Source organism: Pempheris klunzingeri, chromosome 11 (assembly GCF_042242105.1).
Source record: "Pempheris klunzingeri isolate RE-2024b chromosome 11, fPemKlu1.hap1, whole genome shotgun sequence".
Lineage (NCBI taxonomy): Eukaryota > Metazoa > Chordata > Actinopteri > Acropomatiformes > Pempheridae > Pempheris > Pempheris klunzingeri.
Window position 1 is genome coordinate 22,381,341 of NC_092022.1, and position 23,724 is coordinate 22,405,064.

The 23,724-nt window shown below is 41.6% G+C and overlaps 1 protein-coding gene across 1 annotated transcript; it reads left to right on the forward strand.

Annotated features, from left to right (window-relative positions):
• The first annotated feature begins 1,728 nt into the window (after positions 1 to 1,728).
• jph2 (junctophilin 2) lies at positions 1,729 to 23,349 on the forward strand. The gene is made up of 6 exons (XM_070840406.1): positions 1,729 to 2,533; positions 5,446 to 6,262; positions 17,129 to 17,247; positions 19,211 to 20,136; positions 21,160 to 21,260; positions 21,383 to 23,349. Exons 1-5 carry the CDS (start codon positions 2,155 to 2,157, stop codon positions 21,238 to 21,240), a joined length of 2,322 nt encoding a protein of 773 aa, XP_070696507.1. The 5' UTR covers positions 1,729 to 2,154; the 3' UTR covers positions 21,241 to 21,260; positions 21,383 to 23,349.
• The last annotated feature ends 375 nt before the right edge of the window (positions 23,350 to 23,724 follow it).

A 23,724-nucleotide genomic window follows, 5' to 3' on the forward strand; every position in this document is an offset into this window, starting at 1 on the left:
AGGATAAATTCTTCTTCCTTGTCAGAACCTGGAGCCTACACTACCCATAATGCAACTACACCATGGACAGGTGTGTTATGCTAGCAAGCAGCTAATGTAGCCTCCTTCTGCTGAGCTCACTTCTTTCTAACTCCACACCATCGGATTGGTTTCATCCTCTGACTTGTTATCTTCAACCGCACACTTTATGTCTTCGACCCCGATCCACACTGACTCAAGTGACATCACTCAAGGCAGTTTATCAGATTTCAGGCTTCGTGAAGCTTCTGATGCACAGCCAGCTGGCACTCCCAAAGACCTGTATTATCACTGGACTAAACTACTTAATTATAAAGTAGCCTTGAGAAAACAGCTCCACTTTAACCAGTTAATGCTATTAATGCATCAGTATCATCAACCTGATCATGTATATGAAGATATAGATCAGTCACAGGGGCAGGTTTTCAGCACAAGTACTTTTATCTATGCTACTTTAACCTCTAAAGACCTGACATCACATTTTGGGTTATATTACCATAGTAGTTAATTCTGCTTAGCTGGGGCTGTATGGACATGTATGTGAGCAAAATTGTTGATATTTCATATTGTTTTTTGCACCGTGATTTTCAAAATATGTTTTGTATGTGTTATAAATACATGCAAAAGCAGTCAGGGGAAAAAACTGCTATGTTCAGGGTGGAAATAAAGAGTTTTGCACAAAGGTGACTTTATTGTGTTTTCTGGAAATTAAGACCGATTGTCCACATATGTGGACGTAACTTTTCTCTAAAACTACACCATGTAAAAAGATGATGCTTAGTTTTTATACTTATCAGGGTCCAATAAGCCCAAATAGCAAGGAGAAATAAAAAATGCATATCAAACAAGAGCTCGGGTCTTAAGAGGTTAAGTAGCCATTTACTTATACTACTTTTACTGAAGTAGGATTTTGAACACTGGACATTTTTCGTATAAACGTGTATTCTTACATCAACATAGCCTATTGGTAGTTTTACATGAGTAAAAAGTACTGCTATGTTTAGCACAGTTTACAAGGGGAATATAAATATCTGTGATGTGGTTACTGACATGTCCCAGCAGAGGGAGTACAGACAGCGAAATACAATACAACACTGCCATGTGTCCTAATGAAAATCATTAATAATAGGATATTAGAAGTAAATTGCATATTATGCAAGTAGGCTCCAGCAAACTCTAAGTTCTGTTTATGACAATATCCTATCAAGCTTTAATAGTAAACATGTATATCCCAAAGTATAGCCTGCAGTGTTACTATGGGACTATATCATAAGAGATATGGGCCTACATGCACTGTTACATAAAGTTATTATAACCTCAGACACAGACACACTGGCTGTAATTGCCTATTGGAGTTTTGCAGAAGTATTACCCTGATCCCGTTTAACAGTAAGATCTATAGGACCTTGCAGGCCACATAGGAACATCAATGGGAAATTACAGAGATTTATCTACTCTCAGACATCTCTTTCATCAAGCTGAATTAGCCCATCAGAGGATAATTATGTTCAAACGGCACTGACTGCAGGGAAACGCCTATACAGAGAGCAGAGTCCTGAAAGGCATGTACTTCAGTCCCGAGGTGGCAAGACTCTGGCATGGCTCCTTGCAGGCAGCAGAGTAAGGATTGGGTTGTATTTTTGGAAGGGTGTGTGTGTGTGGATCGGTCGCCTTGTTAGGTCTGCTAAAATATTTCCAACAGCAGCGGCTGTGAGGAGATAGCTGGGTGGCAGGGACAGGGGGAAAGGGGCTTTTCTCTGTGCTGTGGCCACCTGGAAAAGCCATGTAAGATCCCTGGCTTGTCAAGACATAGGCTGAATACAGAAATAATTCGATTTAATAACCAGCAATCCAAATTTTGTAACACAACATCATTCACTGTGCAGCAAAAGAGGACACAATAAAGTTTGCGTAAAGTGTGCAGTGCGCCCCGGAGCTTCATGGACGAGCGCAGAAATCTCCAAACCAACTCCAAAAGAAGAAATCCTCACAAGTTCAGCACCAAGGATATCTCCAATCAGTTTTGATGTCAGGTGAAGGTGAAGTCAGGCTGACGGAGGTTTTATCTTTAGCCAGGTAACAGACTTTAACAGCTTTACTTTCCGATCGGTGCGTTTTTTTGGGCTGCGGGGAGGCATGAGTGGAGGGCGCTTTGAGTTTGACGACGGCGGAGCTTATTGCGGAGGCTGGGAGGGAGGCAAAGCCCACGGCCATGGCATCTGCACCGGACCCAAGGGCCAGGGCGAGTTCTCCGGCTCCTGGAACTACGGCTTCGAGGTGGTGGGAGTCTACACCTGGCCCAGCGGGAACACCTACGAGGGTTACTGGTCTCAGGGGAAGCGTCACGGTCTGGGAATAGAAACCAAAGGACACTGGATTTACAAAGGGGAATGGACTCACGGCTTCAAAGGGAGATACGGGGTCCGGATCAGTGTTGGCAGTGGAGCAAAGTATGAAGGAACGTGGAATAATGGGCTTCAGGATGGATATGGAACAGAGACGTATGCTGATGGAGGTGAGATTTGCACTTTGAGACGTTTGGATGTCTTGTTTTGTGCAAAAAGCAGTGGTGGAAGAAATACTCAGGCCCTGAAGTAAAAGTAGAAATACCACTGTGTGGAAATACTCTGCTCATGACAGACTTATTTTACATCTCTGAAATGTAGGCCAGTGCAGCTGGTGTATCAAGTAGCATGCAAATACTCAAGTAAAGTACAAGTGTCTAATACTGTTTTCTGAATACAGGACTTAAGTAAATGTACTTTGTTAGTTCCTCTGATTACAGCACTGGTGGAGGAAGTACTGAGATCTTTAACTTCAGTAAAAGTAGCAACACACACATCCTGCATTGAAACTTTTACTCAAGTAGTAGCATCAAGATACATCCACACACAGATATTCATGACATTCACATTTAGCATTTTGTGTTATTGGGAAGTTTAATCTAAAATGCATTATATGTAATAATCAAAATTAGAATTGAATACTTCATATAAAGCTGGGTAGCTTGTGAATTTCCCCCTTGGGGATCAATGAATGTTTTATCTTACTTTCTGATTATATTATCAATCAGTGTCTGTAACATCAGTGCAGTTAACTTACCTGTAAGCTTCTAAAAGTAACTTAAGTTAAGTACAGTAATTAAGTAATAGAAATATAAGAATGCTTAATTACAAGTGACAGTCCTGCAGTGCCAATGTAGGGTATAACTAGTTCAAACTATCTGTACTCAAGTAAAGTAACTGAGCTGTTAAAGGCCAGATAAGTCTGCTCAGATCCATTACTTAAGTAAAAGTAGTCGACGGCCTACCAAAAGGTTAAAATAGTACATTAATCCTAAGTATTGAAAATAAAGGTTCTAAATTTAAAGTACATCAGTATCATTAGCAAAATATACACAGAGTGATATATTATTAAATATATGATAATATTGCATTGCAATTACTGAGGCATTACCATGTACGCAGCATTTAATGTTGCAGCTGATTGAGGTGAAGCTAATTTTAACTATTTGAAATACTGGTGGGTAGTTGAATCTGTGCAAATGCATTATATCTTACTTGTTAACCATATGTTGTGCATATAAAACCTGAACCTGTGAAGCAACTGGTAATTATACCTAACTCGTAACTATACTAGTAACTATAAATGGAGTGAAGTAAGGTACGCACAATATTTGCCTCTGAAATGTAGTGGAGGAGGAGTATGAAGTATGAAATGGAAATACAGAAGTAAAGAAAGACCTCAAAGTTGTGCTTAAGTAAAGTGCTTGAGTAAAAACTACAGTACAGTGTGGCTATTTTATGAGAGGTAGATAACTAAATCATGCAGCATTGCTACCAAACCCCCTTCAGATCAGTGTGGCCAATTGGTCTACTGCATCAAGTTCATCGCAGGCGACGTGGAGACAAATCTCTGAGGGAAAAAAGGAGCAGCCTGATGATCCTTATGATCGTTTATGACGTCTGCGTTTAGCCAGAAGAAAATATCACCCTGCTGCTGTCAGTCAAGAGGTGCTCAGAGCTTGTTGGATACCAAATCCAACAGGATTTGTTTCCATTTTACTAAACTACACCATTATCAACAGTGGTGGGAGAAGCATTCAAGTAAAAGTGAGACTACTGACATGTGAAAATAGTCCTTGGTTACAAGAATAAGCTCCGTATTGAAAATCTCTTAGTAAGAGTGTAACACATAAGTAAAATGTACTCAGTGTACTGTATTCAAGTTGTGTATGCATGTAACCACAGCTGTAGATGTTTAAATTAGCATGTACTGGAAATACTAAACAGTATTTGAGTGAATGAACTTCTTACTTTCCACCACTGATCGTCAGGAGTTGTTAACAGGCCAGATTACTTTTGATAAAATGACTCCTTAATTACTCAGTGGAAGCTTCTGTTGCATCGATATCCTGCAGCCCATCCATTCAACTGTGTCGAGGAAACAAAACAAGAAATAAATAAAATCAATTATGGTGATCTCTGCTTGCACAATACCAGTCGTTCCCATCTTTAACAGCTGACTCATCAGCTTTAAGCTCAGTCTGGTGGAAGTTGCAGTGGGGGATGTGATAGCACCAGATGTCAGGATGTAATAATAGCCCACCAGCCCATGCCCTCCTGGCCTCACGGGCTGAGGCCTAGCTGTCACTATAATCCACACTCATGTCAATTTTAGCATGAGACCAGACCTCAGGATGACTTGTCAGTAGGACATTAATGACTGAGACTTTTCACACTAAAGATATCCATGACATTCTGGCAGTAATAAAAGTAGTTTTATATGGAGTGAGCTATTTTTGGCTCATTTAAATGTCCACAGCCGTGATAGCAGCTCTATGAGGCTGTTAGGCACAGCGGTTCTTTGAGGTAAATGCATAATATGCTAATGTTAAGCAGGTGTAATGTTTACCAGTTTCACCTTCTTAGTTTAATTTGTTAGCATGCTAATATTTGGTAATTAGCACTGCAAACAAAGTACAGATGAGGCTGATGGGAATATCACTCGTTTTGCAGGAATTTGCTCATAAACCAAAGTATCTGACAAATTTGACCTAAGGGTGGTGCTAGATGACAAGTCAGGAGATTACCAAAGCAGTAGGATTTGCCATCTAGGAATCGTGAATGTTTGTACAAAGGTTTACGCCATCTGGTTGGTGCTGAGAAATGTCACAAGTGAAAACTTTGATCTGCTGGTGGTGCATAAAGAAAAGTCAAATCACTAGGATTAATTCTCTGGGCACAGTCGACATTTGTTCCAAATGGTCATCATGATATCTCACTGTGGCCCAAAGTGGTGGATCCACCAACCTACTAACATTGCCATCCCTAGAGTCAAGCTGCTAGCATGGCTTAAAAGCAGCCTTTGAATGTTTGGTCTGTGGGACAGTTAGAATCAAGTAACTCTGTTTTCTGGTGTTTCCAGGTACCTTCCAGGGTCAGTTTACCGGTGGGATGCGGCATGGCTATGGGGTCCGACAGAGTGTCCCCTATGGCATGGCAGCAGTTGTCCGCTCCCCTCTTCGCACCTCCCTGACCTCCCTTCGCAGCGAGCATAGCAACGGCACTGTCTTGCAGCAAGACATCCCCATCATCACCACCACCAATGCCTCAGGTGAGGAGACACCCGTCACCACCCCTACCCAGCTGGGACCGTCCCGTGGAGGTTTTGCCCTCACTCTCCAGGTGGACCCAGAGGCTGTGAAACCCAAGAAGAAGGGCCTGTTTCGCAGGAGTTCCCTGCTGGGCAAGCTGAAGAAGTCTGACTCAAGTACCTCGCTGTCCAGCCAGAAGAGCAAGATCAGCTTCCTGAGGACTGAGTCGGCTCTCAGCTCCAATGCCAGCGACACCAACTCCACCATCAGCATTGGGGACGAGAGCCTGGCCGGAGCCGAGGATTTCCCCCCAGTGGAGGCCGACATTGATGCCACCACCACAGAGGTCTACATGGGCGAGTGGAAGAACGATAAACGCTCAGGATATGGAATAAGCGAAAGGTCCAGCGGGCTTAAGTATGAGGGCGAGTGGCTGAACAACCAAAGACACGGCTACGGCTGCACCATCTTCGCCGAGGGAGGGAAGGAGGAGGGCAAGTACATGAACAACATGCTGGTGAAGGCCATGAAGAAGAGGGTGATCCAGCTGAAGGGAACCAAGATCAAGCACAAGGTGGAGCGGGCGGTGGAGGGCGCTCAGAGGGCTGCAGCCATCGCCAAGCAGAAGGCAGAGATTGCTGCTTCCAGGTTAGAAAAGAGAAGAGACGTGATTGTCTTTATTTCTTTTTCATCTTATTAATCAGGGAAATATTTACATGTATTCATGTCTTACTATAGCACTGAAGCCATGGAGCCTTGGGATCTTTTTTGCATCACCCTGATCCATAAGAAGCGTTAACGTGTCCTATTGAGTTACAATACACTGCCAGTTTAAGGGAACACTTTATGTGATGCATTTATTGCTCTTTACTCATTTAAAAAGGCAGGCCTCCAGCAGTATACAGGCCCTGGCTGTGATCACAGCTGCAGCTGCTCTCCCTGGCTGTACTGGATGAAGCTGTGGAGATGATTATTGCTCAGACTGCACTTGTGGTTGAATTTATAATGCTGTGGATCCGGTTGCAGTAACAGTACTGTGACCAGGATTTACTGCTCCTATTAGCATTAGCCATGAAAGCATCATTAAGTCACGCAGGATTTAAACCCATGGTGCTGATATCAGATGTGACAGATGTGAATACACCACAGGAGCCGAGGAATACAGTAGCTTCAGTACAACAGCCAGCACAACCATGGCAGTTCACACACAAACCCTGCGTGTAGTAAGTGTTACACCCATTATAAACCAACCGGTGTGTCAACGCCGTAGTCTTACCAGCCGCAGCTACAGCCACAATCACAGAAACGACCAAAGCTCTGTCATCTCATGACTGTAGTCACAACTACAGCCTCAATCTGCAGTAGCAGTCATGAGAGAGCTAGGTTAACCTGCACCACTTGTTGTGTATCTAGCAGCAGCAGTCTACTGCTTAATATGTTGTACTACATCATAATATAGCTCAGCCTTTCTCTATTGATCAGAGGGAATGCAAAGCTTGATGCAAGGGATGGGAAAAGTATTTCAGGACAAAAAATCTCTTTTATCAGGGGCTCCATACGACACTAAGCATCTGTTTTTCTAAAAAAAAAAATTACCCTGTGACCTTTGGAAAACCCAAAAGGTCACCTAACAAGACTTGCAGCTGTTCTGAAAGTACTCCCTGAATATTAAAAGACTCCTCTAACCATTTCTCAGGTTGCTGCTCTTTTTCTTAATCCAAACAAAGATGACGGAAATGACACATATTATGCCCATGCTCAATTTGTCCGACATGAATTCATGGGATGATTCTGGAAACACCTCCAGAACACAGGGAATAATGTTAGAAAACCATCTGTGTATTTGAGTTTTTATTTTTCAGAGAAACTGGCAATAGATAGAGAGACACAAACTGAGGCAAAGTGTACTCAAAGGGCAGTCTATGAAGGGAAATGAGGGTAATAGTTCACAGACACAATAGCAACAAAAAGAGACACTTTATTCATTAGCTGCCTCTGGCCGCTTGTTGCAATAAGCCCCATAATGGACAAGACAAACAAAGGGTCATGCTGTTTACTGAAAACTGTATTACAGATAAGAAATAATGAGTTTAGTGGTTAAAGTGGCTGTTTAGATTTGCACTGTTTGAACCACAGGATTTCATATCACGCTCTGGATGACCAAATGTTCAAGCCAATTATGTTTTTCCATAATGAAATGTAAGACAAGCTGTTAGGCTTTTTCTCAGTTTAATATTTGCAATGATTGTGCCATTTAAAAAGGGCGCTATGGTAGAATCCCCTGCTACCTAAACCTTGCTCCCTCTGTATCTCCGTGTCCGTTTCTAAATCTGTCTGTTTGCCACCTGTGACACCACAGTATAATTTAAGCCTCTAATATGGCGACGAAGTTCATCAGTTTCATCAGTTGCATTTGTAACTATTGTTTTTGCCTGATGAAACTTTTTATTTCTGCACAGAACTCTTGCTTTAATTATATATAATATCGTTTCTTGCCGAGAGATTCATGAGAAGATCACTCTCACATCTGCCTGTTCAATATGAAGGCACAGCATGGAGACAGTTAGCTTAGCTTAGCATAAATACTGAGAACAGGGGGAAACAGCTGGCCTATCTACCAGCACGTCTACAGCTCTTTAGTTAACGTATCATATATAATTTGTGAACTTTAGAGCTGCTGATAAACAAATATGAGAGTGATATCAATCTTCTCAAGGCAAGGAAGCAAAGTGTTGAATTATTCCTTTAACATTTAGTCTACTGGAGTTATTTAGAGTGCTTATGAAATAGTAAGACTGACTTTTATTCCAAAATGTTTCAAAACTTGACATTCATTGACTTTCTGGTGCAACTTTTAGTCACTGAGCTTGCAGAAATATTGATGTTTCTTACAAGTTGCAGTCATGTTCACTGGAGCAAGCAATGTCACAGTGTCGGTTTACAGTTCACCCCCCATGGCCCCTGAGACATCTTTACGAAAATGGCTCCTTCTTGGGTTCCCAGTGTCCTTACGGCACCGTTCCAGTGGTGTCCACTGTGACAACTGAGTGAGTGAGTGTTACCTCAGTGGCTGTAAAACCATGAGCTGGTCATCATAAACACCAATCTGCTTTTAGAGCAGTTGTGGTTGAGGTTTTCATGCCCTACATTAGCTGAAATTATCCATTTCAATTAACATGACAGACCCAATGGTTTGCATATAGGTACATTATGCTAATTCGAATTCTTGTCATGTGGAAATCATTCAGGTGGACTCACAGGTAGGGATGAATACTGTACCTTAAGCACATTCGTCATCTGGTGAAATTCTTAGTTGCTTTTCTGCTGAGAGTTAGCCGGTAGCTTAGCTTGGCACAAATTGGGGGGGAGGGGGGCTTTAAAGGAAATTGCAAAGTATTGTTCTTTTAAGTCCATGTAAATGCATGCAAATTCAGAAGTTTGTCTCTAAAAAAAATGGCTGATTGTCCACGTCCTTGTGACCACGTGTCTCCATTGTTAGTCCCGCTGGCCCCTACCGACAGGGTTAAACAACACAGGCTGGCAATAGGGGACTCCAGTAAAGATAATGGACAGAGGCAAAGAGCAGCACCTCCCGACAAGACTATGTTAGTGCTGGTGCTTGCACACCTGCTAACAAGCCTGCAACTAAAACTATCTTAAGTGTCTGCGATAGCTAATTTAGTCCTAACAGAGAGAAACCACTGCAACTTGCAGACACAACTTTCTAGACACCCTGTTTGCATCAGCGGAGCAGTTAATACAAGCTATTGTTACACTGGTTATCAAGGTTGGGTTGACTGCAGTGAAAAAACTTAAAATGGTTAAAGTTAGGTAGGTTAAGTTAACAAGGCCAACCCTGATCCCAAATATGAGAATATTTAAAGCTCTTTCTGATCACATAGTGAAATCAGTTCATATGAAAGTAGGGAGACGTTTCTGTTACGTCCTACATTGTTCATGTGTGCACACGTCTACCTTCGGTTTGTCTGTGACCGTACAAGGCCGTGGGGTTTTTGTCCACAGTCGTCTTCAGCACCTGAAATAAGCTCAGTGTTTACAGACTCACTGATGGACTGCAGATCCCTATCCCAGCAGATTGTAATCTAAATATTGTACTCCAAGGATAAGCAGTATATTGGAGTTATGGGCCCGCGTTCACTGCATCAGAGCTTTAAGTTCACCTACAGCGTATCCACGGGCGCCTGCACACAGCTGAGAATGGAAGCAAACACTTTGTGAAGGACGGCTTTCAGAAACACCTCTGTGGAATTGTACTTGTAATAGAGTATTTACACACTGATGTACTGCTGCTGATAATTCTGTCAGAGTTAAGGATCAGGATACCACCACATGAGCTAAACAACAGCCGCACATTAAACTGAAATCTGTTGTTATATAAGCAGTGGAGACATGACACATCTGTTCCTGGCAGTGGTTTCCTCACTCTGTGATTCTTTGGCAATGAAGTTGACGGTTAAAAATACATGTACAACCTGTGCACCGCACGGGATGCCAGAGATGGCCTCTTCAAGTCCGCTTAGCTAAGCGGTCACTGGCATTCAGACACTCCGTGGGCATTGTTCTGTTGCGTGGGCTGGCTGAAGGAGGACCTGTGTGGCAGGACAGGGTGTAAATGACGCACACACAGGGGCCCTGTGGTCACAGAGGAGCCCTGACTAAATATGGACAGGCACACTCTTGCTGTATCACAATCACTGGGGAATGCAACAGCTGATTATCCCCCATCCCCCCCCCCCCGCTTCCAAACCCCATCTTTCCTGCCCAACAAACACAGACTGTTTTCTCATACTGAATTCCAGTAGCTCTTTGTTTTCATCTGGACACCTATTTTAGGCTGTCAGTTTACTCTCTCTGGCCCTCTCTTAGCCAGGCAGATACTTGTCCAAATGGTGCACAGCTCTACTTGAAAACAGCAGTCTGCTTGCTGATATTGGACCTTTACTCTCACCAACTTTGTGCTCCAGCTCCACTGCCGGCAACAGTCACAGATCACAGATCTCGGTGCGTCTTGCGTCAGCAGCGGTGTCAAATGGTTCCACGGATATAAATATGGCACAGCTCATAACCAAGTGCTTGGGTATAAAGGGTTGGCGTATACATGTACCACACCTAGCTTTAGTTGTGCGGCTTGGATTACACACTGTACTGCTGATACGAGCATTTTGTGTTGGTGAGCGATCGGCCCGGCATAACTTTTTTAAACACAGTTTGGTTCAGCTCAGGACTATTTGGGGTCTGTTTTCACGAGTTACTTATTTAATGAGAAAAAATGTCGTAGAGGAGAAAATAACTGATCAGTAATTAGAGAAACTGATGAGATCTGTGTAGCTATTCCTCCTGTGACCTCTTAGCAATGTTGCAATAATGAGGTTACAATTAGCTCTTAATGTAAATGTATTTTGGCGCGTATTAAGTGATTTAATTATACTCTGAAACATTTAGTCGTCTTTTTATAGAAACAAAATCACTCTTCCACACTCCCTCTGTCTCACACACACGCACACACACTTGCGACTCAGTTGAATAGGACCCTCCCTCCACACAGATCCAGTGGCACATGCCAGAATGACAGAATATCTCTTGCCATCAGCAGCCTCCAGGGCAACTGCAGCGTGACAAAAAACAAATGGTTACAAAACAGCAGAACAGTAGGAACTATTTGAAGAGAGGCTCTAGATTCAGACTTAAGGTGTAGGTTATTCTGGGTTCTCATAGCTCTGGGTGTTGAAGTGTCTGTTTTTTCCTACAGCTGGCGTCTCATCACTCCTCCGAGTACAACAGACGTCTCCTTTAGGCAGCCCTAAATGCATAAAGGGTATTTAGGTCACAGTGTCAAATGTCATGTTTCGTTGCAGGGAAGCACTGGAGGACCAACACAGATTAACAGTCGTACTACTTAAAGGCCCACGCCGCAAAATTTGTTAATTCTATTGTAGGAAGCATCTTAAAAAAATCAGGTATTTCCAGGGTTTACAGTATCTAAAGAGTTCAGCAGTATGTCGTCCGTCTGCAGTGGTGCTAGTACATTTACTCAAGTACTCTACTTGAGTACAGTTTTGAGGTACTTGTACATAACTTAAGTAATGCTATTACATCTGTTACGTCATACTTCTACAGAATTACATTTCAGGGGGAAGTATTGTGCTTTTTAAAAGCTGTAGTTACCTTACAGTGTCAGATTATCAAAACAGTATTATCAGTATTAACATTACAGTATTATTATAGTGTAGTATCATAGATTAAACTATCCTGTAGTTAAGTAGTTAAAATTAGCTTCACCGTTACAGCTGTAATGTTAGTAGTGAACACACTATTGCATCAATAATTATAATCATATAAAATAATATATACAATTCTAATGTTTATATATATATATATATATATATATATATATATTTTTTTTTTTTTTTTTTTTTTTTTTTTTTTCATACGTTGCCCATAAAGTTGGAATAATTGTTCAATACCCCCAATTTTGTTAAAGCCTGAATACACAGTTTGCAAAGGTTAATTGTGGTTTAAGTTTCACTGTGATATGTTTGGAAGAGTTTGATCAATAAAGTAGAGAAGATATCCACTTTATTTATCAAGAATAAATCACATTGTCACAATCATTTCATGAGAAGAGGTAAAAAACATTTTATTCCAACTTTATGGGCAACAGTGTATATAAGTACTTTCGTACTTTTACTTGAATGCAGAGCTTTAACTCATAACAGAGTTCTTCTACACTGTGGTGTTGCTACTTTTACTCAAATATAGAATGAACAGGAATTTCCTAAAAGAGACAGTTTTACAGTATTACAAAAAAAATTCCTTTCAATCACCACTTATGATGTTGTCTGTATCTGCAGCGACCCAGTAGCCCTCTGCCTGTATTTTACTGTGGTCAGTGCATGTGCAGCCCCCAGCCAATAGCAGCATGCAGGATGTGAGGGTAGTATGGTAAAAAAAAAAAAGAACATAGCTATCAGGCATGGATGTATTATAAGATCTGGATACCGGAGCAAAAATTATGCATTTTCAGCCCAATAACATTTGTTAGACTGGCGCTATGCCAAAAAAAGTTTCTCACTTCCAGGTTAGGTATAGGGGTATGTGTGCGCAGTAGTGTTAATCCCATCATGCCTCTCACCCAGTTGGGCTGGCGAATGGCTCATATCACAGCAGTGGCATCATTCAGGGGAAAAAATATTTGTCTTTGGGAAAGTTTTACAAGAATTAAGCCCCATGATTTAAAAATACAATCCGTGTTTATAACTAGAGGCGTCCTCCTGTCAGCAGTTCTATAACTGTGTCCTTTACAGTGGTGCTCTGTGGGGAAAATACTGCCCACTGGGAGAAATTGGAAGTAAGGCTGAGTTGTTGTCTGGTATCCAGTTCTTATAATACATCCATGAGACCAGGTGCCAGATCATAAACATGCATCCAAGGACAAGGGGCCAACTCTGTATGTTGTTCTTTGCTCTTTAATATGCTCTTTAATATTAGATTACACAGAACATAACATCTGGTTGATTGCAGAAAACCTAAAGCAACTTTAAACAGCATTTTTTCTACTCACTGTGGATCACGTGACTACTTTGAGTTTGCATTATCACCAAAACTATGACCACATTACACCATTTCTTCCCTTCACACACTTCTGTATGTTACTCAAGTTATCACATAATACAATTTTGATTTACTCACTTTTTATTTATTCTACTTTTGTCTGTTTGAACTTTGGCAGAGTAGTGAATACAGAGTCTGACATATGGAGGAATGACCTCTGATATAACATTACTGTTGGAATCAAACGTTAAGAAACACCCAACAATGGCTTCTCTGTGTTCAGACCAGTCAAAGCGATCACCATATTAGCTCTGTCACCTACCATTAGCAGCTATGCTAGCCAATTTTAGCAGCTTTAACCACAGTGGAGGACATTTGTTATTACATAAGTGGCCCTCTACAAATATAAGGTGCCATTAGGGAAACTCAGGTTTTTGTTTTTTCAGTCAGAGATATGCTCTAATGCAGCCTCTGCTGCACGAGGATAGCTTGACTGCTTATTTTAGGGTTCAATTTGTTATTCCTTCAGTGCACAGATGAGCTCTAGCTCAACAGTCAAGGACATGTGATGGTAAGCACTACTCAGGTCTGAGCTTTCTGCTCATTTATGGTACTGAGGGTTGTGAGGACTGATGCCGACACGCTCTGAGGGTTTTCAAAGCCTGGAGTCACTTTGCGGCAACAGGCCACCTTTCAGCTACTTTATTCTTTTGTGTTGGGTTTGACTCTTCTACATCTGGCTGCTGTACTCTACTCTGCTGTACTGTCAGAGGTTAGCAAGTACATTTACTCAAGTACTGTACTTTACATAAGTACTTCAGTTTCATGCTACTTTATACCTCTAGTCCACCACTTCATTGTACTTTTTACTATACTCGTACATTGTACTTTAGAGCTCCAGCTTCATTCACATTCACTGTTTATTTTGACTCAATCCCTCATACGCTGCCCTGTTGCCCCAAATATGTTTTTTTCTTTGTTTTTTAAATGGCATTTTATATTTGTGAACTGGTTTTAAAGATTTACACCTTCAGTAAGAACCAATGAGCTTGGAACTGCAGACGGGGTAGGAAATTCAGTATTGAGAGCCTGACTAACACTCTGGGTCTGTGTTCCCATTTCATGGGATTTGTTGACAGTAATAAGAACAGATAGTAACACTAGTCTTATTATTCATATTAGGAATTTTACTTTTGAAATAAATATTGTGTGTGTGTGTATATTAATGGAGAATGATTTAATTGAAATTGTATCCTTTTGTCTTGTACGCTCATTGATGAATAGCAGCTGTTGTTATAATAACTTTTCCTGTAGTGAATGATATCAGTGTAATAATGAACATGTGAGATTTGACAGTACAGGGTGAAGGAGTTCCTGGAAGAGGAGGTGCTGACTGTGTGAGGACAGGTGGAGCTCATCTGTCTCAAACAGGGAACCTCAGGAGTCTCTAATTGTTCCAGTGGGAAGCTCCTTCCCCACTGAGTCTTCAAGTGGACGGGGAGCTATTTTCAGCTCAGTGTTAAGTTACAGTATGTGAAGTATCCACAGAGTAATCACAATCAGTAATTCTCCAAGTTAATGTGGGACAAATAGCAGTAGCCTTGAACTCTCAGCATTTAGATGTGTGTGGTTAGGGGTCTGTCCACCTCTTAGGTCCAGAATGAAATATCTCTACAGCTATTGAATGAGAGGCCTACTGACCTTGGTGACTTTTCATGCAGCATTGTAATATCAGGCCTGCCCACAGCATTTGAGCAAACTTTGAGAGTCAGTTATTGGAAAACTGTATTGAATATCAAAAATATACCTTTTACCAGCTTTGTCGAGAGATGTTTTGTACTGAACTTGTGACTATTGGTCAAAGTTTGTAGAAGGAGGGGTGAGAAAAACAGATTTAGACTAAATTCAAAATGGCAGAGAATGGAGCTATACGCAATTAGGCCTGTATGGATAGATTTATGTAGCCCACGGGGGAAAAAATGGAAAGATTACAGGCCAAAATGTAAAGTTCATTGTCATCAGACCTCCATGTCTGCCCAAACCACATCACCAAGATCACCTTCTGCAGTAAAAACAATAATAATAAATGGTAAATTATTTTCACAATAGACAAAACATGCAAAATATATAATCACAAATGACAATGATAAGATGACAGGGACCATTAGAATAGAAATAGATAGAAAACAGTCATAATTACATATGCAAACACCAGTAAAAACATGGACATAGAATACATTTTAAAAAGTCAGAATACATTTTAAAAAGTCTCACGTGGCCTCTTGTTAGTAACCACCTTTTTTTAAAACACATAAAAGCTTCAAATTTCTCAAGTGATGTATTTTATATTATGTTGTCCTTTAAGCTTGTGTTAACCACAGACCTTATATCAGGCATCTAACCAAAAACCCATTCAAAAAACCAACTGACTTTAACATGAGGGAACCACAAGTGCAAAACTGCTAGTTGATTTCCTGGTTTTCACTATATTCCCAAATCTCAAACCAGTGGACACATTTCTACCTTTATATAGTATCACATCGCCAAACCCTGGTATCTGCTAAAAATCAGCATGTCAAAATTGCACACGTGTTGCATTATGGGTAAATCATGACCATCTGAAGCTGCTAATCCAGGCGTCTCTGAAGCTGTGTGCCTCACCGCTGCACTGTTCGCCCTCTTGCTGACCCGTCTGTCTCCCTGTCACATTTGTGTGATGATGGAGTCCTCCGTGTCTCGCTAGCAATAACTCATTGTCTAGCAGGGGGCGATAAAAGCATCATTTATTTCTGTCTCAGCCCAACAGCAGAAAAGGACACATCCTCTCTCGATAGCTAATAATACTAATGAGCCATATGACCAGCAGCCTCCCGCCCCTGGCCTTCACTTCAACATGATTGAATACTATAAACAACCCCTGTGCTGTGGTATTTGTGGTCAGTCTTAAACAGTTTTAAGCCGTCATCTCTCACAGACTCGTATTCGAGTCCCGTACTTTGATCAGAAAGGTCAAGCTCAAGGTCAAAGTGCATTAAAACATACCTAAAGATATGACATAAGGACAAAAAACATACTGTAGACCAGATATTATAAAACCCAAAGTTTGGTGCGTACTCATGTATGTTGGCAGAGCTGGTTTCAGCTACCATGCACCTTTTAAATGGAATAAACTGCAAACCGTCATTATCGATTAATCTGTGGATTATTTTCACCACTATTCACGGAATAGTCTGGTCTATACACTGTCAGTACCAAACGGCTATCACACTTTCAAGGCAAGAAATGTCTGCCATCACTTCTGTCAGCAAAAATATAAAAAGATTCATTTAACTACCACATACGTAAAGAAATGCAGAAAATCAGTCACCGGTGCCTGCAAATGGAAAGTGTGTCATCACCATTCGTTTTTGTTGTTTGGAGCACTTTGTGTGAGCTGAGTTTTTTTTTTATATTTTGGGAAATATGCTTCTTCACTGTCTTGCCAACAGTTGAAAAGATTGATACAACTCTCATGTCTAATATGGGAAAACAAAGAAGAAGTTGTGGCTGCACAAGGCGTTACATGCTGGAACTATTTCTTAGCTGATGGGTCATCATGCTACACTAACCACCTCCTGACTGTAGCTTCTTATTTAACAGACAGATATGAGAGTGGTGTTGATCTTCTCATCTCCCATTTCAAACTCTCAGCAAGAACGTAGGCAAAGCAAAGCTTTTCTTTTAAACTCGCTCTGATGAATTTGAAACCATGTGCAGTGTTAGATACACACACATGCACAGATGCTATTTTCCATGCATGAATGGAGTGCCACCATATCCAAATGACTTCTTTAAGATTAAACCCCATGCCATTAACAGTATGATGAAAATAAAACTCAGGGATGACCGTTACGCACCAGTGTTACATCAGTGTTATGTTAACTATGCATCTGTCCCCTGCAGGACGTCCCATTCGAAAGCCAAGGCAGAGGCAGCTGAACAGGCCGCTCAGGCCTCCAACAGTGAGTCCAGCATCGCCAGACTGGTGGCCAAAGAGCTCTCCCCGTCCTTCTACCAGCCAGGTCAGTGGACTTCTCATCTGATCTGCAAAATGCATAATAACATGCAAAAGTGCCAGCTTTTGGGCAGCTAACACATTGTTACCTGCTTGAAAAAGGACAGTACAGGGTGGGAACAACTGTATGAAAGACCTGATGACTCCAAACACCTACTCAAAGACTATTCAAGCAGTTACTTTTACCTGAAATTGGGCATCATAAATAGTTTTACCATTTTTCCAAATGCACCACAAAACAACACCACAAATAAAATCCTCTCACTAGCGTAAACATTTAGTTTAGTGGGAACACAGATGGTATGACCTTAATTCCATGTGCTTATTTACTGTGACATTATTTTTTTAATCAGTAAATGATGACTGCTAACCATCTCATTTAGTTTATAACGTGTCCCCGTGCATACCTCCAGATCCCCGGCTAAAGCTCACCACAAGGATAGTCGCATTTGAATGTCTAAAAAAGGAACATCTTATTGGGTCGAAGGGGTCGTATCAGTTTCATTGCGAGTCTGGCAACACACACTCACACTTTCACACAGAAGCAGTCCAGCCATGTAGGAGCCTCTTGCATTTTTCTGTTGCCCTCCCTCTCTCAGCAGAGAGCTTAAATGAATCAGACACAGACAGAGAGCCACCCGGCTTCCTGAGCGGTTGCCCGAACAGTCTCTGGCTAGCACTACAAATGGACGAGGCCTGGCTGAGTCCTGCTATGCATTCTTCCATGAAAGATCTCTCACCAAGGAGACAACAACACAGACATACAGTGTCAGCGCGTGCACCATCTGCTTTATTTGAGCTTGGAAAAACAGCACTTCAGCTTCACAATTTCAAGGACAAGTCTGGCAATATTTTTCTTATTTGCACCAAATCTCGACGATCAAAACGAGCAATGAATTTATCCTACTAACAAGTATTGTCTGTGGACCCAAAGCCATAAGCTCCATTGTTGTAAAATAAATAAATAAATAAAAGAAAACTGCTGAAACCACATCAATGAGCTGTTTAACGTGTTCCCTCGGCACAATAAACATGGACACTATAGTTCATTTTCAATGGAACTAACATACACGATCCTGCTGCTGCCAAATTTTCATTTAAATAGTCCCTAACAAATGCAATATCTGCTCCTATTTCTATAGAATTTGCTAAAATTTACATTGTCCAACTGTCTTATTTATCCTTTTCCTGTCTATTTATCTTTCCGTCTATCTTTGTGTTTCTTGATTACACACCAATATACCAAGGCAAATTATTTGTAATGTGAAAATAACAGTAAATATGAGGAGACGAACAGTAATGCACTGTTGGTTTTGGTCTTTTGATTAAATTTGACAACTACAATTTTGAATATCACCAGCCTTATTGATATTAATGGGTTCACTTTTATTTTGACATAAACATTTTCTTTTGTTTTAGTTCATCCTTCTTTGGCATTTTAAAAACTTTTTCGCTTTTAAATGTAAGCAACATACAACCGACTTGTGAAGCAAAAGGTACAATGAAGTTGAGAATTATTAATGAGACAGTTTCCTATAAGTCTTTATAGCTTCGGTAGCTGCTTCCTGTGGGAGCACATGGCATAATTATAAAGTTGATCTCAAAGACGTAAATTCTCTGTAGCTATTTCCTGATATTTTAGTCAAAGGATACAAGTCTGGTTTGGGAATAGCAGGGGGATTATTGAAAAACATCTGTTTCTAAAATGACACCCGTAGTTATTTCCTAGTGTAGTTGACTCATTAGTCTTACAGGGGGTCAGAGAAAGGAGTGCTCCATAACTATGTTAACTAGGAAACAGCAGAAATATACATTTTATATGGTAATGACACTAATAATTAAACAAAAGAAATGCACATTTTCTCATATTCTCATATTTATCAAACTTCTTTTAATAGTCTATATTGAAACTGTAAACAAATCTGTGAAGGGAAAAACACTAATATGCTGATTGAATTGGTGTCACACAGGTCCTGAGTATCTGAAGAAGAGGGTATTACAGGACGCTGTGGAGGGCAGTGAGAACACAGACACTGTGATGCATGAGCCACTACTAGCTGAGGAGGAGCCCCTGCCCACACCACCCGAAAGCCCACTCATGAATGAACTGGACAGCTTCATGCCTGGCTCATCCCCAGGCCGCACCCCCTCCCCCAGCCCAGGCATCGTCGGCAAGGAAGTCCCCAAACTCCTCAGTCCAGGAAGCTGGAATGAAGACAAAACCAGCAAAGGTGGTGGCAGTAAGGGTAGCAGTAAATCTAACAGCAGGCCAAACAGTCGGCCCACTACCCCTTCAACCTCCGCTTCTGCTGCCGCCTCAGCTGCACCTGAGGGCGGAGGGGCCCCCGGCAGTCGCGGCCCCTCTCGCACACCTAGCCGTCAGAGCAACAAGAATGAGCAGGGCTCCGACCTGGAGATAAAGCCCCTGCAGAAGTTTGACTCCGAGGCAAAAGCTCCAGACGTCACTCCTGCTGCTGTCGCCCCTGTAAGGAATAGCCTCATCGCTCCAGATGAAGAAGAAGCCCCGCGCCCCACCTCTAAAGCGTCCTCCAAAGCTGTCACCCCCGAGCCTAAAACCACCGAGGTCAAAAGTGAAAGAGCTCCATCAGTCCAGGAACGAGCACCGTCCACCTTGGAGAACAAAGTGGAGTCCAGGGAGGTGAGCAGGCCTTCCAGCAAAGCAGAGACAAAGCCATTACCAAAACGGCAACCGAGCCCAGCGCCGTCCCCAAAACCTGCACCCAATCTTGAACCTAAACCAGTACCAAAGCAAGTGGAAGCCAAAGCCGTTGTTGCCAAACCAGCCCCGAAGGTGGATCCCAAAGCAGAGGCCAGACTGAAGGCCATGGTGTCGAGCCCAAGTAATGGGGTGACTGCAGATTCTTTGGAGCTGGAGGTAAAACATACACACTGACTCATATGTGATGCTTTTTGGGCATGTGAGCAGGGTGGAGGGTAAATCTGTCAGCCACTTTGGTCCAGACTGAAATCTAGCATACACATTCATGGTTCCCAGAGGACAAACCTTACTGAGCACTGTGTTTAGTGCTGATCAGCAAATGTTAGCATGCTAAATTAAGATGTGAACAAGCTAAACATTACACCATCAGCATGTTAACATGCCTCATGAGCGTGTTAGCGTGCTGACATTAGGATTTAGCTCAAAGCCTTGCTGTGCCGAAGTACAGCCTCACAGAGCCGTTCGCCTGACTGTAGACTCTCTCAGCTTTTAGCCTTGTTTGACTAAAAGATATAGCTTGACGGTAACAGAGCACAATGAAAGTGTAGAGAAAGGAAAGAACCACTTCAGCATGTCTTCTGTTTCCATGAAGCGCTGGTTAACTGTGCTGTCCCTAAGTTGTCAAGCTGTATTTTGAGGAAGCACTCTTTAGGATGAAGGAGGAATGATGTGTTACAAAAGTTGATCTCTTTCTTCCTCCCACATGACATGCACTACATGATGTCTGCTAGTTCCTCCAGATTATGTGTGTCAGGGATAAAGTTATACACTTGAAGAATTTCAGATAAAGTGATTGTATTTTATCTACTGCTGAATTAGTTAACACAGTGATGAATGAGCCGGTGGCCCACTGCATAGCATTCGCAGTGTATTCTGGTATTATGAACGGGGGTGTGTGTGTCGACATTCTTGGGAAAAGACATTGCGTTAAACTAAGCCAAGCTAAGCTAAATTAAGATAAACTTAGTGCCTCTTGGCGTATTGATCATTCCTGCAGAAAAAGTGAATGTGATGAAGTAATGAAGAAGTATTCCTGTACGTAGAACCTGAGGCTCATGCTCTACATGCCCACTGTGTGTGAAACTTGATAGTAAACATGGAGTGTTACTGTTACTGTACAGTCAAACTTTAATTTCATTTACTGACCTTATATCTCATATGTTCCTTTCTTTTTTTAAGGGCCCAAACACCATAATGATCTGCATGGTGATCCTGCTCAACATCGGTCTGGCCATTCTCTTCGTACACATTTTGTCATGAGACGTTGTCCACCACCTCAGGTAGTAAATCGGATGCCAAAAAACTTGCTGATACGGTGAAAATAACATATTCAAATTCAATGTGGACTTGTGGTAGGCGGGTGAAGGGAGTCCATTAAAAGACGAATGTTGTTTTGCTGCAGGTCACCAGCAGTGTTGGAGAGAGATGGCCTGCCTCCTCCTCAGTGAGGACCAGAGATCAAACAGACCGCTGAGGAGAGCGAGAGAAGCCTCATGCAGACAGCTGCGTCTCCTCTTAAGGTTTTTGTTGGTGTGACTGTGTGAGGTTCTGGGAAGCTCCTCTCTTTCCAGACGTTTAGACAAACTGAAGGACATTGACTGACTGAAACGATTCAGTGCATCTGGATATGACGATGTTTATATGTTAGACTCGGGGCTGGATGGTACAGTATGTTCCTAAGTGCTTACACACTGGGGAGGCAAGGTGGCACTCTAGAAGTCTCAGTCCAACTTCATCACAGTGTGTCACAAGTGTGTCCACATATTGCAAAAAGGCCTTTAACTCAATTGGCACACACTGGCTCTCTAATCGGGCAGATTAGATCATTTCAGTAGATAAATACGTTTTGTCACAAGATATGTTTGTTTGCGTTATGTAACCGCCGGCTGAAGGAATGTTGATAACATATACCGACTGAATACTCTCACCACTATGCCTTGAATTTGGGACACCAAGATAATTGCAGCAGACGTGTGAAAGATTAGGGAGTGATAACTGTTACTGTCATCGTTTTGATTTTCTCCAATGTGTTTAAAAGGATGAAAAAGATTCGTCGAGTAGGAGTCTGAAAAGTGCGTGTCAGTTGTATCAAAGAGCTCTCCAGAAATTACAGCTGACATACTGCAAACTACCATCCAACGCTCCTATAAAGCCAGGTTGTTTTCATCTTGTCGCTCTTCAGTGTCTCAAGACTCCAAAAGCATCACGAGTAACATTTCGGCTAACTGCATCCTGCAAAATCTGTATTTGAGACTGTGGTGTACTACACTGTGAAATTTTTTATTTTCACTGGGATTTATATGCATTTATTGTCATTCTGCTGCTTTGGTTTGGGAGCTGATAAACCAGATAGAGAAGGAAAATAGGAAGCTTATGAGTGCCACTGCTGTTGTGTACGTGCTATATGTTCCTGTGGTGTCTGTCATACAACGCTGTGTAGCACCCAGGCGGTTTTAAATGAGTTGTGTATGTTTTGCAATAGAGTAAGCAAGAGGAAAAAAAAACACTATGTTGTGGTAAGGTCGCTCAATCTACAGATTTATTTCAATACAATGGTAGCAGCAGAAGGTGGGTTACGATGATGTGTTTGCCTGTGAGCTAGTGTAGCGTTCATGGTTTTGTGTATGTGTCAATGTAGAAAAACTGTCCACACTGTTCCACCACATTATATTCAGGGCCTGTTGTGCTTCGGAGCCAAATATGAGTTCAACTTTTGTACGCATGAGGGCACTTTGTGTGTATGTGTCTGTTTTTTTTGTACCATTTTGAAGTGCACATCTTTTCAGCATTCAAAATATTCTGTCGTAGGATTTTTGTCAGAAGAAATATGCAATCGTAAATTTATTTATTGCCCAGAGGAGTCAGATTACCTCGTGATTGTGAGATGGAGAAAAATAAAGGAAATGGTTCTTAACTCCATGTCTTACACTGAGAGGAGCACTCTCCAGGTGTGCTGTTCAATATTTCTCCACCGTTCTTTCACCCATTCATACGTGGGTTTAAGAAAGAACAAAGAGGTTTTTAGCTGAAATTGTTTTGCCTTTGAGTTTGCAAATGAAGGAAATTCTACAAGCAATTTACACAAAACTACAGTTTTAATAAATCTCCCATGATCTCATATTTGGAATACATTTTTGGCCGGTAGTTTATCCTTCATCTACCAATGCATTAATTAATGGCAGATGAACTTTATGGTAAGTGCAATAATAACAGTATTCATATATGTAAGCGTAACGTAGAGGCCACTCTGTTTTGCCTGTTTTAGTGCATTTAATGAAACAAACTAGCAGCTGAATTTGAAGACAAGCATTTGTGTAGCCAAACCTGATCAAAATTACAAAATGAAATTAAATAAAAACTTTTCCAACACTTGTGAATGTGTTATGTTTTGGTGAATCAGTCAGAATGAAAGTCTTCTGTAAGCATCCTGACATCTTTTCACAAATTATGGTGCCCAATTTTGATAGTCTTATTCATAATCAAGAAGAAATCCTGTCTAGTAACAGCAGATCTAAGTATTTTTAAACACCACCTGTCTGCCAGCGTGAGACACCCCCTATCACTCCCTTGGGCCACAGTGAATACCACACCCTATTTTAAACGAGACTGGGCTTAGGCTGCAGTGCTCCACAGGCAGGTCTCATGGAAAACAAAAACAAAAAAGACTGATTAGTCATTGGTAAATATCAGATCTACACTGTCATCACCTGCTGCTGTAAAAGCCACAGAGTTGTGAAAGTACAA

Excerpts from the sequence above, each read along its gene's own strand:
- jph2 (XM_070840406.1), top strand. The coding sequence starts at position 2,155 with ATGAGTGGAGGGCGCTTTGAGTTTGACGACGGCGGAGCTTATTGCGGA. Across the intron at positions 6,263-17,128 it reads GCAGAGATTGCTGCTTCCAG|GACGTCCCATTCGAAAGCCA; the intron begins GTTAGAAAAGAG and ends TGTCCCCTGCAG. Across the intron at positions 20,137-21,159 it reads CAGATTCTTTGGAGCTGGAG|GGCCCAAACACCATAATGAT; the intron begins GTAAAACATACA and ends TCTTTTTTTAAG.